General features: G+C 43.2%; 1 protein-coding gene and 1 pseudogene across 1 annotated transcript in view; both read right to left on the bottom strand.

The window, feature by feature from the left end:
* FGF2 (fibroblast growth factor 2) overlaps nt 1–14,965 on the bottom strand; it is a 75,039-nt gene that overhangs the window by 40,636 nt on the left and 19,438 nt on the right. Inside the window, 1 exon segment of the mRNA XM_024745076.1 lies at nt 14,628–14,961. Coding sequence (XP_024600844.1) covers nt 14,628–14,961 — 334 coding nt within the window.
* On the bottom strand, nt 1,028–1,535 carry LOC112399762 (succinate dehydrogenase cytochrome b560 subunit, mitochondrial-like; annotated as a pseudogene).

The raw sequence follows: 14,965 nt of genomic DNA, 5'->3' as shown, positions 1-14,965 counted from the left end.
ATTTTTTTGTTATTCCAATAACTTCCTTTTTGTTTCCAAAGACAAAATGATCTTTTAAATTCAGTTTCAGAAAAAGCTGTCACATGAATTTGGTTTAGAAAACATGACAATAAGAGGCTTGGTTTTTCTGTAAATGCAAGGAAAAGAAATAACCGTTAATAGGTTCAATGATAATTTTCTGGATCTTCCTCTTGCATCAAAAGCTGTATCTCTTCTCCCCAAAGCACCTGCTCCAAGAGCCAACTCACTCTCTTTGTCTGCCTCTAGCTGGGACAGGCTAATTCCCCTCCACCACCCCTCTCTTCTTTCAGTCACGCTGTGTTGGTGCTAAAGAGCCTGGGCTCTGACCAATGAACAGAGTTGTCCTTAAGCCAACAACCCACAGGCAGCGGGACCCAAAGCCCCACTCCCAGGCCCGACAGCAGAGGCCACAGAGCTGGCATCGTCTCCACTGTCTCAGGAAGAAGGAGCCAAAAGCTGACCCTCGGCACAAAGCAAGGCCTAACATGAAGAAAGACTGAGCGCTCCCAGGCCCAGAGTAGGCTGCAAGTTACAGCCAGGAAAAGGGAGTTATTGCAGTCATTCCACCTTTAGAAATAAATAAGGGCAGGGGGGCTTCCCTGGTGGCGCAGTGGTTGAGAGTCCGCCTGCCGATGCAGGGGACACGGGTTCATGCCCCGGTCTGGGAAGATCCCACGTGCCGCGGAGCGGCTGGGCCCATGAGCCATGGCCGCTGAGCCTGCGCGTCCGGAGCCTGTGCTCCGCAACGGGAGAGGCCACAACAGTGAGAGGCCCACGTGCCGCGGAAAAAAAAAAAAAAAAGAAAGAAAGAAGGGGAAAACTGGACCCTTTTCCACTACTATGGTTCTATAAGGTCCTCTACTGCTGAGCTCCAAGGGGGATCTGCAAGCAAAAAGGGTCTAAACAAATCAGGAGGACTCTGCCCTGGCTGAAGACAGGAGTGACAAGCAGGAAGACAGGTCAATGTAACAATCTGTAGGAAGATGATGCTGGGAACTTCGGCTCCTCACAGGGCTGCCAGCCCTACAGAGGACAACACAGTAAGAACCAAGACAAGCACTCCAGACTGGTATAGCTGGGGAACTGTCGGGCCCTTTCTTGATCCCACATCAGGAGTCAGATCCCATTCCAGGTATGACACATGAGAAGGAAGATGAGTGCAAATCTGGCTGTGTGGATCACTGCTGGCCCCAAATACAGGGACTTCACAAGTTCCAAATGAGACTCAAAGCTTCCAGGGATCAAAAGGGCCGACAAGCAAAAAGAAAGACCCCTGCACTCAAGGCAATACCAGTGCCGTGGTGGCAAATGGACATCACCATGGGAAGAGACCAGCTACAGATAGCGATATGGGGAGACAAAGGGTGCTCTGAACCACTGTTGCTATTCCAGAACCTCTCCATCTCTTCTCTGGCTGTGGTTTCCAAAGGAACAGCATTTCTGATACAGAGCTGAGGACCAAGGTGGGCACAGAGGCAATGACGGCCAATATGTCTCAACAAGAGCACAGCCATCTTGGGTTCTGGCCTGGACAGAAGTCCAATAATTTCCTTTTTTCTCTTGACAAAATGGAGACCCTTCTCTTCTAATGTCTGTACCTCACTTATGATGTGCCAGACAATGATATAAGAGATCTACATTTCTCAACTGGACTACCACAATACATTTCCTAACTCTCGTCCCTACTCCCAGCCTTATACCCTTCGCTCCATCCCACACACCTGCCTGAGTGATTTTACAAAAGCCCAGATCTGATATTCTTATTCTTATGATTACACTCTTTCACTGACTCCCCACTGCTTTGAGGATAAAGACCGAATTGTTAGCATGGCTTACAAAGTCCATCACAATCCAGGCCCTTCCATACATCAGGACAAAACTGTAATTCGAAAAGATACATGCACCCCTGTGTTCAGAGCAGCACTATTTACAGTAGCCAAGACATGGAAACAACCTAAACGTCCATCAACAGATGAATGGATAAAGAAGATGCAGTATACATATAAAATGGAATACTACTCAGCCATAAACAATGAAATAATGCCATTTGCAGCTGCGTGAATGGACCCAGAGAGCATCGTACTAAGCAAAGTCAGAAAGACAAATACCATATGATATCATTCACATGTGGCATCTAAACTATGACACAAATGAACTCATCTATGAAACAGAAACAGACTCACAGACATAAAGATCAGACTTGTGGTTGTCAAGCGGGAGAGGGAGCGAGGGAAGGTTGGACTGAGAGTTTGGGACTAACAGATGCAAACTCTTATATAAAGAGTGGATAAACAACAAAGATATACTGCACAGGGAATGATACCCAATATTTTGTAATAACCTATAAGGGAAAAGAATCCAAAAAGAAATAGATATATGTGTATGTACAACTGAATCATTTGCTGTACACCAGAATCGAACACAACTTTGTAAATCAACTGGACTTCAATTAAAAAAAAAAAAAAGAATCCTGGCCCTTCCTACGTGGCTGGCCTTACCTCTTACTATAACCCTACACTCTGGCCATGCCAAAATGTTTGCAGTTCCCAAAGCATACCAAACCTGGAGCTGCTTCCTTGGCCTGCATGCCCTTATGAGTCTTCCAAGAAAAATTAGTTGAGCTGCAAAACATATATAAATAACCAAATGAATTCTGCTGCTGTATGGGAATGTTAGCCATACTGCTGTTAAAAGTGGTATAGAGGGTCTAGCAAAAACTGTTAACTCTGTTTAGAATAAGGACCTAAAGCATCACTTTTTGGTGGCAATTAGATAACAGGGTCAGCTGCCGGGCAAACACCTAGTTGCCTCCCAACACCCAGGCCAGCAGTCCCTCCTGTCTGAAGCCTTTTCTGACTTCCCTGTAGAATTACTGTCCTCCGTAGTACGATCTCACTCTTCCCCCAGGACACAACACGAGCAAAGCAGCCGTAACATTTCAGTGTCCTTACTGACTTACATCTCTTTTTTTTTTTTTCCTGACTTACATCTCTTTCTTGTCCTGCTGGACAATATACACCTTAAGGGGCAGAGGCCTACATTTTTTTAATTGAATTAAAATATTTTTAATTCAATTTTAATTGACTTAAAATATTGTGTTAGTTTCAGGTGGTAGGTGCCTACATTATCTGACTTTTAATCCCCAGCACCCAATGCTATATATGACAATATAGTAGAAATTTTGTGGTTAAAATGGCAAATCAAAAAATATATTATTTTTATTGAGGTACAACTTAATATTTAAGATGAGTTACAAAGATATTGACAATATACCAAGACCAAAAACAAACAAACAAAAACTTTAAAAATGGCTTTTTAATAAGGCAAATAGAAAATAAGAGTTAAAAATTGGTGAAGCCAGGACTGAGATTACTATACTTGCTAGAAGCACACCACATATTCGGCTTTCTAGAAGCCAGTAGCCATAACAAGTTGCCCGGAGTCCATAAGGTTAGAACAAACTGGCCACTAAGGAGAAGCATAACTACAGTTACCACAGAGAAATTCTCTCAGGAGTCCTCAGAGGGGACACGATGTAATGAGATAAACAGCAGCTTTACATATTTCTTAGAATTAACACAGACACCAGTTTCAGAGAGATGCTACTCTTGAAAATCGCTTACCATAAACTACAGTCTCACACCAATGTATTCAAATTGGTTCCCTCGCTGATGGTCAGGTTAATTAGAAGATATACCTTAGTTATTAGTGGTAGTATCCTTAACATATTTTGGACCATGGACAACTTTTTGAGAACCTGATAAAATGCTATGTATCTTCTCCTCAGAAACAACACCCTGACATAATATTTTGCATCTATTTTCAGGAGATTATGGAAACCTAAAGCTTGTCCATGGACAACCCATATTAAAATCCACAACCCGGAGGAAAGATGTACTATAGATCCTTGAGTCAGGCCTCCATAAATATTATTTCCCACAGCAGGACCTTAAAAAAGTGCTGCTCTCTGGCCTATGGGCTGAATTGTAAAGAACCATGTGCTTTAACTATCAGCCATGGTGAGCATTAGGCTCCTTCTAGAAAAACAGAGGTGCCTACAAGGAACACCCAATCACTTCTGGAGGTGATACCATGGGCAACGCCAAGAGTCTCCAGAATTCTACAACACAAAAGCTCTACAGTCCTACATCATTAAGCACGGCCAAAAATAATTTAAGTCTGGAAAATATTCAACATAGGTATAACCAAATAGATATCCCAACTGGGTTTTTTTTTCCCCCTAATCTCATTAAAACACTCAAAGACTATCTACTTTTTGAGTAATGTAACTTCCTGCAATGCGTTCCAAGAAAAATTAGTTGAGCTGCAAAACATACGTGTAAATCACTAAATGAATTCTCCTGCTGTATGGGGATGTGAGCTACACTGCCGTTAAAAGTTGGGTGGGGGCTCCCCTGGTGGCGCAGTGGTTGAGAGCCCGCCTGCCGATGCAGGGGACATGGGTTCGTGCCCCGGTCCGGGAAGATCCCACACGCCGCGGAGCGGCTAGGCCCACGAGCTATGGCCGCTGAGCCTGCGCGTCCGGAGCCTGTGCCCCGCAACGGGAGAGGCCCCAACAGTGAGAGGCCCGCATACTGCAAAAAAAAAAAAAAAAAGTTGGGTGGAAGCTCTAGCAAAAATTATAACCCTGAATTAGAATAAGAATCTAAAGCTTCACTTTTGGGTGGTAATTAGAAAACAGAGTGAGCTGTCTATTAAGAATACTTTTAGATTATGATAATAAATTTATCTTCAATTTTTTACCTTTTAGAGGGAGAGCATACTTCCAGTTCATTAAAAGTGATACAGTCCTTAGCCTGGCCTTAGAAACCCAAACATGAAAAGCTCCAGACTCTCTCCCAAAGAAAATGTATTTCTTTTGTAGAAGGTTATTATGAGAAGTTTGGTCTGATATTCCACTGAAATGAACATATCAAGCCTATGTATGTTACTACTCTCCCATTATAGATCACCCTATTTACTACTTTCTGTGTTATTTTCTTTTCTCAGTATTCTAAGACTCTTGGAATTTTTTTTTTTTTTCAAGAAACTACATCAAGCTTACTACCTACATAGAGTTTCCGGAAAATAGCTTTATCCCACTTTTTGATATATAAGACAACCACTCATCTGCTGGTAACTTTCCTATTCTCTATCATTCTCACAGACTTTTAACAGTGCCCACATCTGTAAACGACGTGTGTACCAGGGGACTGGACTGTTTCGAGTCCATGTTTTTCTGAGGAGAGGAATAACAAGATCGGAGCTGCTCTCTGGGAAGATTACTCTGCTGAAGAACAATATCCGGTTGATTAGATGTGTTATGGGCTGAATTGTATCTCCTACCCGCCGCTGCCCCAAACTCATATGTTGAAGCCCTAGGCCTCAGTACCTCAGAAAATGACTATCCGGAGATAGGGCCTCTGAAGAGGTGATTAAATTAAAATGAGTCAATTAGGGTGGGCCCTAACCAAATCTGAACCAAGAAGAGGAGGTTTGTATGTGTGCAAAGGGATGAAAGGGCAGCAAGAAGGCAGCTGTCTGTGAGCCGAGAAGAAGCCTCAGAAAGACCAAACCTGCAGACACTTTAATCTCGGACTTCTAGGCTTCAGAACTACGGGAAAATTAATTTCTGTTGTTTGAGCCACTCAGTCCACGGTATTTTGTTATGGCAGCCCTAGCAAACTTACACAGATGGGAAAGGCTAGAAGCCATTGGCAACAGTCAGGGACAGAACTAGAGCAGCTGTGGCAACAATGCAGAGGCCAGCGTGAGTGTAAAAGACACTGCAGAACCGAAATGCACAGGGCCTGAGAAAGGGATGTGAGGACTGAGGAAAATGAAGAGCAGAAATTTACTCCAAGAGATGGACGTGGTTGGCAAGAAATTTTTTTAAATATATTTTATATTTTAAAATATAGGGGAGTCAAAAAAGGGAGGCAAGTGATTCCAAGGAAAGAGGAGTTTCATTTTTCATTTTAGACACATTTCTAGATGTGTCTGGCTAAGCACTTTCTTTGTATCTTTTTGTCTTATCTTGGTCTTTATTTCCTCACATACTAGACATCCAAACAATTATTGGTTGACTGAAAATCTCACTTGGTGAAGAAGATTAAAATAAAATAGGTCCAAGTACATCTGCTTTTTTTCTTTTGGTTGCTTTTTTAATCTTATACCACATGTCCTTAAAGAGGGAGCCTATCGTGAATTTCCCTGAAAGGGTCTAACTGTAATTTTTAGACATCCTTTTAGTTATTCTCTTTGCATTTTCTGCATGCTTTCGCTTATTCTGTATCTTAATCTTCCAGACCCAATCTTCGAGGTTCATTCCATTCTTATACAGTATTTATCCTTAATTACGTCCTACTCTTTCTATTTTAGGTTTTGTTTTGTTTGTTTTTTTTTGCGGTACGCAGGCCTCTCACTGTTGTGACCTCTCCCGTTGCGGAGCACAGGCTCCGGACGCACAGGCTCAGCGGCCATGGCTCACGGGCCCAGCCGCTCCGCGGCATGTGGGATCTTCCCGGACCGAGCACAAACCCGCATCCCCTGCATCGGCAGGCAGACTCTCAACCTCTGCGCCACCAGGGAAGCCCTCTATTTTACTTTTTAAATTAAATATGCCATTTCAAAATCTTTGGGCGCTTCAGAAAACAACCCCTAAATATTAAAGAGCTGTTTCATAATAAATCATGACAGAAATACTTTCTAAACAAAAAAGAACGCAATAAAGCAAGGGGTGGGAGAAAAGATGACAGAGGCTAACTCTGCTAGACATGGTAATGGCTCTGGGAAGAGTTTAAATAATTTTTTAAAATCACTAATTCTGTTCAAATTTCTGCTACACCATCCATCTGGAATTCTGGCCATGAACTGTATTCTAAACACTAAGAAGTACGGAAGGCACAATTAATTACTTCTTGTCGCAAACAAAGAGATCGTGTTTTGAAAAGCCAACAGCAAAAACCCTATCCTTATCTGTAAAATGAAAATGATACTTGTTTCAGAAGATTGTAATAAGATTAAACATATTGTTCATAAAGCTGACATAGAGCATGTTCTCAAGAATTTCATTCATTCATTGAAAAAACACTCAGAAAGTAACAAGGTCCAAGGAATACAGAGGTGAAGGTCAAACAACTGACCCTTCCCCTATGATGGCACAGGGACTTTGCCTAGTCATTATGGTGCCTCATCTCCCTAGGTGTCTGGCTAAGGCTGGACAGATCCCATCAACCCCTCATGCTTTAACACCCTCCCTCCAAAACAGTCTGTGTCTCACTTTCCCCACCTGGTCACAGCTGAAGGTGTTGCTGTAATTCATTATTTTTTAATCTAACACTTGTTGTATATGCCTTATTCATATACTACTGTGCTCTACTAAACCAGTTAGCAAGATTGGCTTCCCAATTTTACTTGCATTATATTCCCATTACTAAACTGCTGCATTCAGAGTAATGTATAAATATAAGTATATAAGAACTACTTCTAAAACTAAGAAACACACGCTCAGATTCTATTTCTCTTTTCACATAACTGTTTTGACAAATGCTTTGCCTCAAAGAAGATAAGGAGATAAGATTAATCAATCTTGCATTTAAAGATTAAATTTGACTGAGAGAGGCTCTCCAAATTTCTGATTCGAGTAAGATAAAAAGTAACAAAAGAGGACCAACCATGCAAAATCCAAGATTATACCATCCCAGAATCAGAATTTCCAAGATGAAAGGGACCTTCTTCTCGAGTCCCCATCCAATTCAAGTAGTCATCCAACCAGTGAATAATGACACCTGCCCCTACATACACACATACATACACACACACACACACACACACACACTTGTCAAATAAGCCAAAGGTAGAAATAGCTAAGAAGGGAAAGGTCAAATGACACGAGAGAAAAAATTTAAAAAGAAATAAAAAGATGGGAGAAGAAACATAATTTATTGAAAAAATGAAAATATATAAAGAAGACATATAGCAGGTGTTAAATTAAAAAGTAAGTTATTAGGCAGTAAATAATTTCATTTCTAATTCAAAACAAACACTGTTCATCAAATGTTATATTTCAAAAAGTAACTTTTTAAAAGGGGGTATTATTTGACTCTGTTACTCTCTTCCATTTCCTGTTTATGTTATGACGATCTGTAAACCTATGAATTGTTTTCTCTTTATAAAATGATTCAGCTCAGAAAGCAGGAGAATGAGACTGGTCATTCAGCAATCTCTCCTACCCACCCTTGCAGACATCACATCACAAAGACTATGACTCACTTTGTCATACAGTTTCTGTCCTTTTAAGAGTTTTATGATTGTTGTGAATACTGGCTCATAAATCTGAATGAATATTAGAATGAAACTATTTGTGTCATTTCCTCCCAGCCAAAGCAGATACTAACAATGGAACCAGACAGTTCTTAATCCTAATTTATAAAATGATTCACAGGTTTTAGACTTGAGAGAGAGAGATTTAAGGATTAAAGTATATGGTTCAAGTATGAATTCTCAGATCTGTATTTTTTAATTAGAGGGTTATAACTAGTTCTGGAATTGGCTAGAAATGTTATGCTATTCAATAGCTGAAAAGAAAATCTTCCACGATAAAAATTAATCCTAACAAATGATTGTGTTTTACCTTTATTGCTTCCTTTGAATAATGTGAAAGGTGTCGCTGCAGAAGGAACTACAGTGATGCTACATTCAATTTATCCATTTTACACGCCTCGTGCCGAAGTACGTATGCTTATTTATTTAAAGTTCTAGCTCATTCAACAATAGAGATTGAACCTCTTCAATGGGCCTCAGCCTTGTCATTCACTGAGCAGTGGAGTCAAGGGGATCCCGGGGTGAGTAAATGCAGTCTCAGACCTCAGAGTAGAAAAGAGTAAAGAACTGCTAGGTAATGTCATTTGAATTTTAAAAAATCCCTGTCAACTAGAAATTTCCAGTAAAATTGAGGGACGTGAAGTTAAAATATATCAAGCTATTAGAGAGAATTTTTAGATAGCATGCAGGAGAGGAAAGACAGGTACAGGGCGGTATGAAAGAAATGGGGCCTGATGCATGCCTAGGACTGGGGTAAGGTAAGAGGATTAATGGCCAATTAAAGGCTAAGAGAAGAAGAAGGATGTGAGAAGACGATCAGAAAGGAAGTTAGAAGACTTGGCTAATTTGTTGGGTACATGTTGAAAACACACATTCTTTGAGCAGACACAGAGAGGACAGAGTTCACAGCCCCAGTGCAGGAGACATAAACAATTACAAGCAAAATCATGAAGTCCGTAGAATATGTACCAAGTACTATGGGAAATGCAGAGATAGAAACAAGTAATTCTCCCTGGGAAGGCTGGGGAAAGTTTCACAAAGGAGAAGACCACTGAGCTGACTCATAAAAGATCTTTCCAGAGAAAGGTGGGAGTGGGAGGAGGGTGTGAGAAAAGAATTGATAAGAAAAAGAAGGATTTTCCAAAACCAAGGATCACAAGTGGAAAAGCCCATCATTGTAACAGTGATGGGTCTGTCAGATTAGAGACTACAGTGAAAGCACAGAGCACTGGCAGCGTCAGGGGAGTGCGGATGGCAAAGAGTGGGAAATAAGACTGAGCAGGTGGGTCATATTGGAGAGGGAAAGTCGGGGAGGGTATGGTTGTAGGTAAATACAGGACAGGGGAAACCAAGAGACAAGGCAAGGAAAAGTCACTGAGGTAGGGAAGACTCCAAGGCGTCTAGCTTTGGAGACTAGAAGGATAATTTCACTACAAACAAATTTGGTAGGAAGGGTGCTAGTTGGAGAAAACTGCGTTATGGTCTGTTTTACGTGGGTTGAGGTGAGGCTGTGGCAGTGCATCTGTCCGCTGAGCAGTGAGAAACACGGTACTAACACAGAGGTGGGAAATCTGAGACAAAGACTATAATTGATCTGCAGAAGGACCACGAGTACACAGAAAGACAGAGTGCCAAGACAGAGCCTTGGGGAATATTATAGCAAAAGACCGAAAGGAGGAGAAACCAGAGGAAAAGACGGTCGGATGGGTGAGAGGAAACCAGGTTGATGTGGTGTAACAGAAGCCAAGGAATTCTCGGGAAGACAGAGGCAGACAATGGTGTCAAGTGTCACAAGTAGGGCCACAAATTGGATAAGTCCATGTGATTGAACTGGAAGACTGCTGGGGCCCAGAATGATTTAAGTAGAATACCTGGTGCAGAATCCAGAATTAAAAAGAGAAAAGGAGATGAAGTAGAAGAGCGTACAGGATTCTAGGGTATTGGCCACGAAAGAAAGAATGAACAAAATGCACAACATACCTGAGGAATTTTATATCACACAGTACGTGGTAAAAATCTCAGGTGCTTTTTAAAGAAAACAGGATTCATAATGAGAGCTTTAAACTAATTATCCTGAGAAATGATTCATCTTTGTATAGATTACCCTTAAAAATGCTAATAGCCAGCTTTTAAGATTCCAAAATATTTTCCAAATATAATTTTGTCATATATAATCATCTTCATTAAAAGACTGACCAAGTGTCTAAACGTATGTGTTAACTGCACCAAGAGAACTATAAACCTCGACCGTGCTTTTATATGTCATGTGGTCCAGGAGGAGTTATTCCACGGGATGGTCCACACAGAATGTTCTCATCAGCAGCTGACATTTAGTGAGAATTCCCAGAGTAAAAGATAGAAATCTTTTATGATGTTTATTTATATGGAGAAGTCATGGTTCCTACCTTAAGGTGCCAGCATTTTCTCAAAGTGTGTAAATCATGAACAGAGAATAATAACCCACTCACAGAATCTAGCCAGATCATTACTACACTATACAAACTTCTTTTAAAAAACAAACAACAACAAAAAAACCTTTTCCCCCCAGAATATCTTTAAAATCTGTGAAATAAAAGGTCCGAAGCCTCCCTTTGAATTTCGCAAGTTCATGTTTTTAACAATGAGGGGTTGCATGGAATATGTGCCATGGCACACAGCACGGGGGTCACACAGACCAGGGGTCACACAGACCGGATCCCATCCCTTCTCCACATGGGAGTGGACGGGTCCCTCAGTCTCTTCAAGGCTCAGTGTCCTCTGGAGCCTGGAAGCCAAGAAGTGGGGCAAGCAGGCAGTCACCTCCTGGGAGAAGCCCTCCTGGGAGAGGCCCAAGGGTCGACCCAGCACTTACTACCTTCATTTTTTCCAAAATAACAGCATCTGGAATAAATTTGATGCTAAAACGCACACAGGCAGCATACTTTGCCCTTACTACACTCCACCATATGTTGTACGTGCTGCTTGGGATAAAATGTTCTCTCTTCTGAATGTTTTCACGTGGTTCACTACTTTAGAGCATACACTTGTTACCCATTCCCATGGGCATTTGGAAGGGGCCTGTAAAAACTGCTCCGTCCTTGTTTTTATCATGCTTTTAGCAAGACTCTCGTATCAAACACAGCTTATTCCAGGATTGTAAGGAAAGTTGCGGCCCCCGCCCCTAAGCAGCGCCCCACATTCATGCCACAGCCTTCACAGCTCCCCGCCCCCCAGCTCCGCCAACTCCAGTCCTCCAGGTCAGGTTTTGGGGAAGAAACTGCACGTGCGATTTAATCCACGCTAAACGGTAAAATCCGAACGCTGCTGAACTCTTCCAGAGGGACCCTCCTCCCTCGGTATCCGTGGGGGGCCGGTTCCAGGATCCCCCGCAGGTACCAACAACCATGGAGCCTCAAGTCCCTCGAGGAACGTGGCGCAGCACTGTTGACCCTCATCTCCGCAGATGGGGAACCCTCGGATACGGAGAGCAGACTGTATTTGCATTTTAGAAACGTCCGGAAAGTGTTAACGCCAAAGGAATAAATCTCCAATGACACATTTTAGGGTCCATTGGGCAAAACAGTTTGAGGAATGGGGCCTTGGGGTTTTCCAACGTTTCAAACAGGTCTAGATATCTGGGCCTTAACTCAGAGGGAAGCTGTAGCAACGGTTAACTGATTTCTCCACGTTTCCTGATCAGTTTTGCTCGTTCAGGGGAACGGAGGGGATGTAATTCAGAGGATATTGTTAAGTCATTTTTTTTCTTATATACTTCCCATCAGTCTCCTCCTGGTTTGGTCAACTATCAGTACGCCTTCGACATGCCAGAAAAAAACACTGTACTTAAACTTATGTCCAGGTTGGGCTATACAAAAGTGGCCTAAATTTATCATTTTTAGGTTTACATTCTTGTCAGGCTATCACCTGGTACAAGGTGATTTTTAAAAAATCAGTGCTCTCCACAGATCTGGATGAATATTCTACTCTTCACTTTTAAACGTCTTGTCTTTAGCTAGTTATCAAGTCGGTAGGGTTTCTCAACCTTAGCACTTCTAACATTTAGGGTCAGAAAATTTTTTGCTGAGGGATTAGGGAGGTATCTTGTGCACTGCAGCATCATCCCCGGCCTCTACTTATTAAATGCCACCCTTCCAGGCGTGACAACCATAAATGTCTCTAGGCATTGCTAGATGTTCCCTGGAGGTGGAAGGGGGCAGGCAGTACCAATCCTATTTGAGTACCACTGAGTTAAAATCAGATTACAAAAATGAGAGCCCAGCCCAGAACTGGGAATAAAAAGTTAACAGTTGTTTTTACAAGGGTGGTAATGCGGTATGCGATTCAGAATTACCCTCACTCGCTAGCCCCTATACAGTTTTGTTCTAAAGGAAATAGGGTATCGAGAGTGTCAAAGAAAAAAACTGTAACTAATAAAATGTCTGGAAAAAAAAAGAGTACTAGGGGAAGCCTCAATATGAACCCAATCTGGGGGAGAGTTCTTCTGTCTTCTCGTCAAAGAACATGCTCCTTTTTGTGCTACTAGAAAAGAGCAAAACTAATTGGGACATATGTGCACCTTGCCCTAACCAGCTGGGCTAGCCTGGCAGACAGCTGCAGAACAAACTCCAAACACAAAGATAATTTTGTGAAATCCATTTAAGTTACCAAAATAGAGAAGGAGCGCTACCGACAGACTGGACTAAAAGCATCTTTTCAGATTTACTGGATAGTACATGAGAAAACTTTTTAATTACGGCAGGCCTGAAAAAAATTACAGGCCTGCATCTTTTGCTTGTTGCTATTTTGGAACCAATACAGACTCAATTCTTATGAAAGCACATTCCCATTCCCGAATTTGTCAATGAAGGCTTGGCTGCAGAGCTCTCTCCACTTCCTACTCCCGCATTCCAAAGTGTAGGACACACCATTAGCATCATAAGGTAAAGACGGACTCCTGCGGGTCTTAGGCAAAAAGAGGATCAGGTTTTCCACCTGAAACCCATAAAGGAAGGAATGGCAGAACAAACAGCTTTCAAAATAGATGTTTTACCTACACTTACAGGGTGACAGTTAAAATATATCTGATCTCTTTCTCTCACTTCCAATTCATCAGTATTTTTACCAGCCCATTTTACACCTTTTTCTCCATCTTTTCTCTAGACCAGTGGGTTCTCAAAGTGTGCTCCCTGGTCAGCATCACCTGGGAACTTGTTAGAAATGCAAATCAGCCCCCACTCCAGACCTAAGCAATCTGAAACTCTGGGAGATGGTTCAGCCATGTGTTATAACAAACCTTCCAGGTGATTCTGATGCATCCCTAAAGTTTGAGAACTAATGACTTAGGCCCATCTTCTTTCTATAACCACAGATAGATTTTATTTTATTTTTACAGAAAACGAAACTGCATACTAGTAAACTGAGTCCTCTGTGCACTTTATATAAATCCTCATTTGATCCTCAAGCCTGATGCAAGGTTGATTATCCCCCCCTTTCGGGATGAGGAAACGGGCTCAAGGGTTAAGGGTCGCTCAAGGTCCCATAGCTAATAACTGCAAGTGGAAGATTAAAGTTTTTGCAGTTCTTTTCACTACTGCAACAAAGGTCTATAGCACTTTACTAATACAGTCCATATTTTCTGCTTTTTCAGTTTTCCGAAATTCGGGGAAAAAAACAGAAATGGATGGGTGACAGCAGTGTGCCAACTGCCTTGGATCCTACCAAACTGGAATTTAAGGGCACGAGTCTGGAAAGGTATCTTTCCAATAAAGAACGTTTAATGCGGCTGCGGTCCCTCCTGGCTTTGTCCCGGGGACTGCGCGCATCCCACAGAGAAGGGGTCGGAACTTCAGGCTGGGGGCGCCGGCGGCACCTCCGTGAGCCACCCACCTCTGTTCGGCCGCCGGGCATCCCCGACGCGACAGGTTGTCTGAGCCCACAGAGTCGCCGGCAAGGCCCGGGCGCCCTGCGGCTCCGGGCCCGGGGGACTGGTTTACCAGTGGAAACCAGCACACTCCAAAGCCTGGGCGAGCGTCTACCCGCCACCGCAGCTCGGAGCAGGAGGGGCCGAGTGGTGAACCCAAAACCGCCGAGGGCCGCGCGGGGAGAGACCACAAGCCCCACTGGGGTCAGAGTGAAGAGAAGGAAGGAGCGCGGAGGCTGGAAGGCAGGGGCGGGAGAGAGAACGGCAGGGGATGGAGACGGCGCGGGGTAGGAAGAGCCGGCCAGCACTCACTTTTCCTTGACCGGTAAGTATTGTAGTTATTAGATTCCAGTCGTTCAAAAAAGAAACACTCGTCTGTAACACATTTAGAAGCCAGTAATCTTCCATCTTCCTTCATAGCAAGGTAACGGTTCGCACACACGCCTTTGATAGACACAACCCCTCTCTCTTCTGCTCGAAGTTGTAGTTTGACGTGAGGGTCGCTCTTCTCGCGGACCCCGTCCACTCGGCCGTCGGGGTGGATGCGCAGGAAGAAGCCCCCGTTTTTGCAGTACAGCCTCTTCGGGTCCTTGAAGTGGCCGGGCGGGAAGGCGCCGCTGCCGCCGTCCTCCGGCAGGGCGGGCAGCGTGGTGATGCTCCCGGCTGCCATGGCCCCGCCAGCGCCCTGCCGGGGTCCCCGAGCCCCTGGAGCCGCGCGGG

This window comes from Neophocaena asiaeorientalis, unplaced genomic scaffold (genome assembly GCF_003031525.2).
Source record: "Neophocaena asiaeorientalis asiaeorientalis breed wild unplaced genomic scaffold, Neophocaena_asiaeorientalis_V1.1 scaffold65, whole genome shotgun sequence".
Taxonomy (NCBI): Eukaryota; Metazoa; Chordata; class Mammalia; order Artiodactyla; family Phocoenidae; genus Neophocaena; species Neophocaena asiaeorientalis.
Note: the sequence above shows the minus strand (reverse complement) of the source record. Positions and strands in the feature narration are given on the sequence as shown.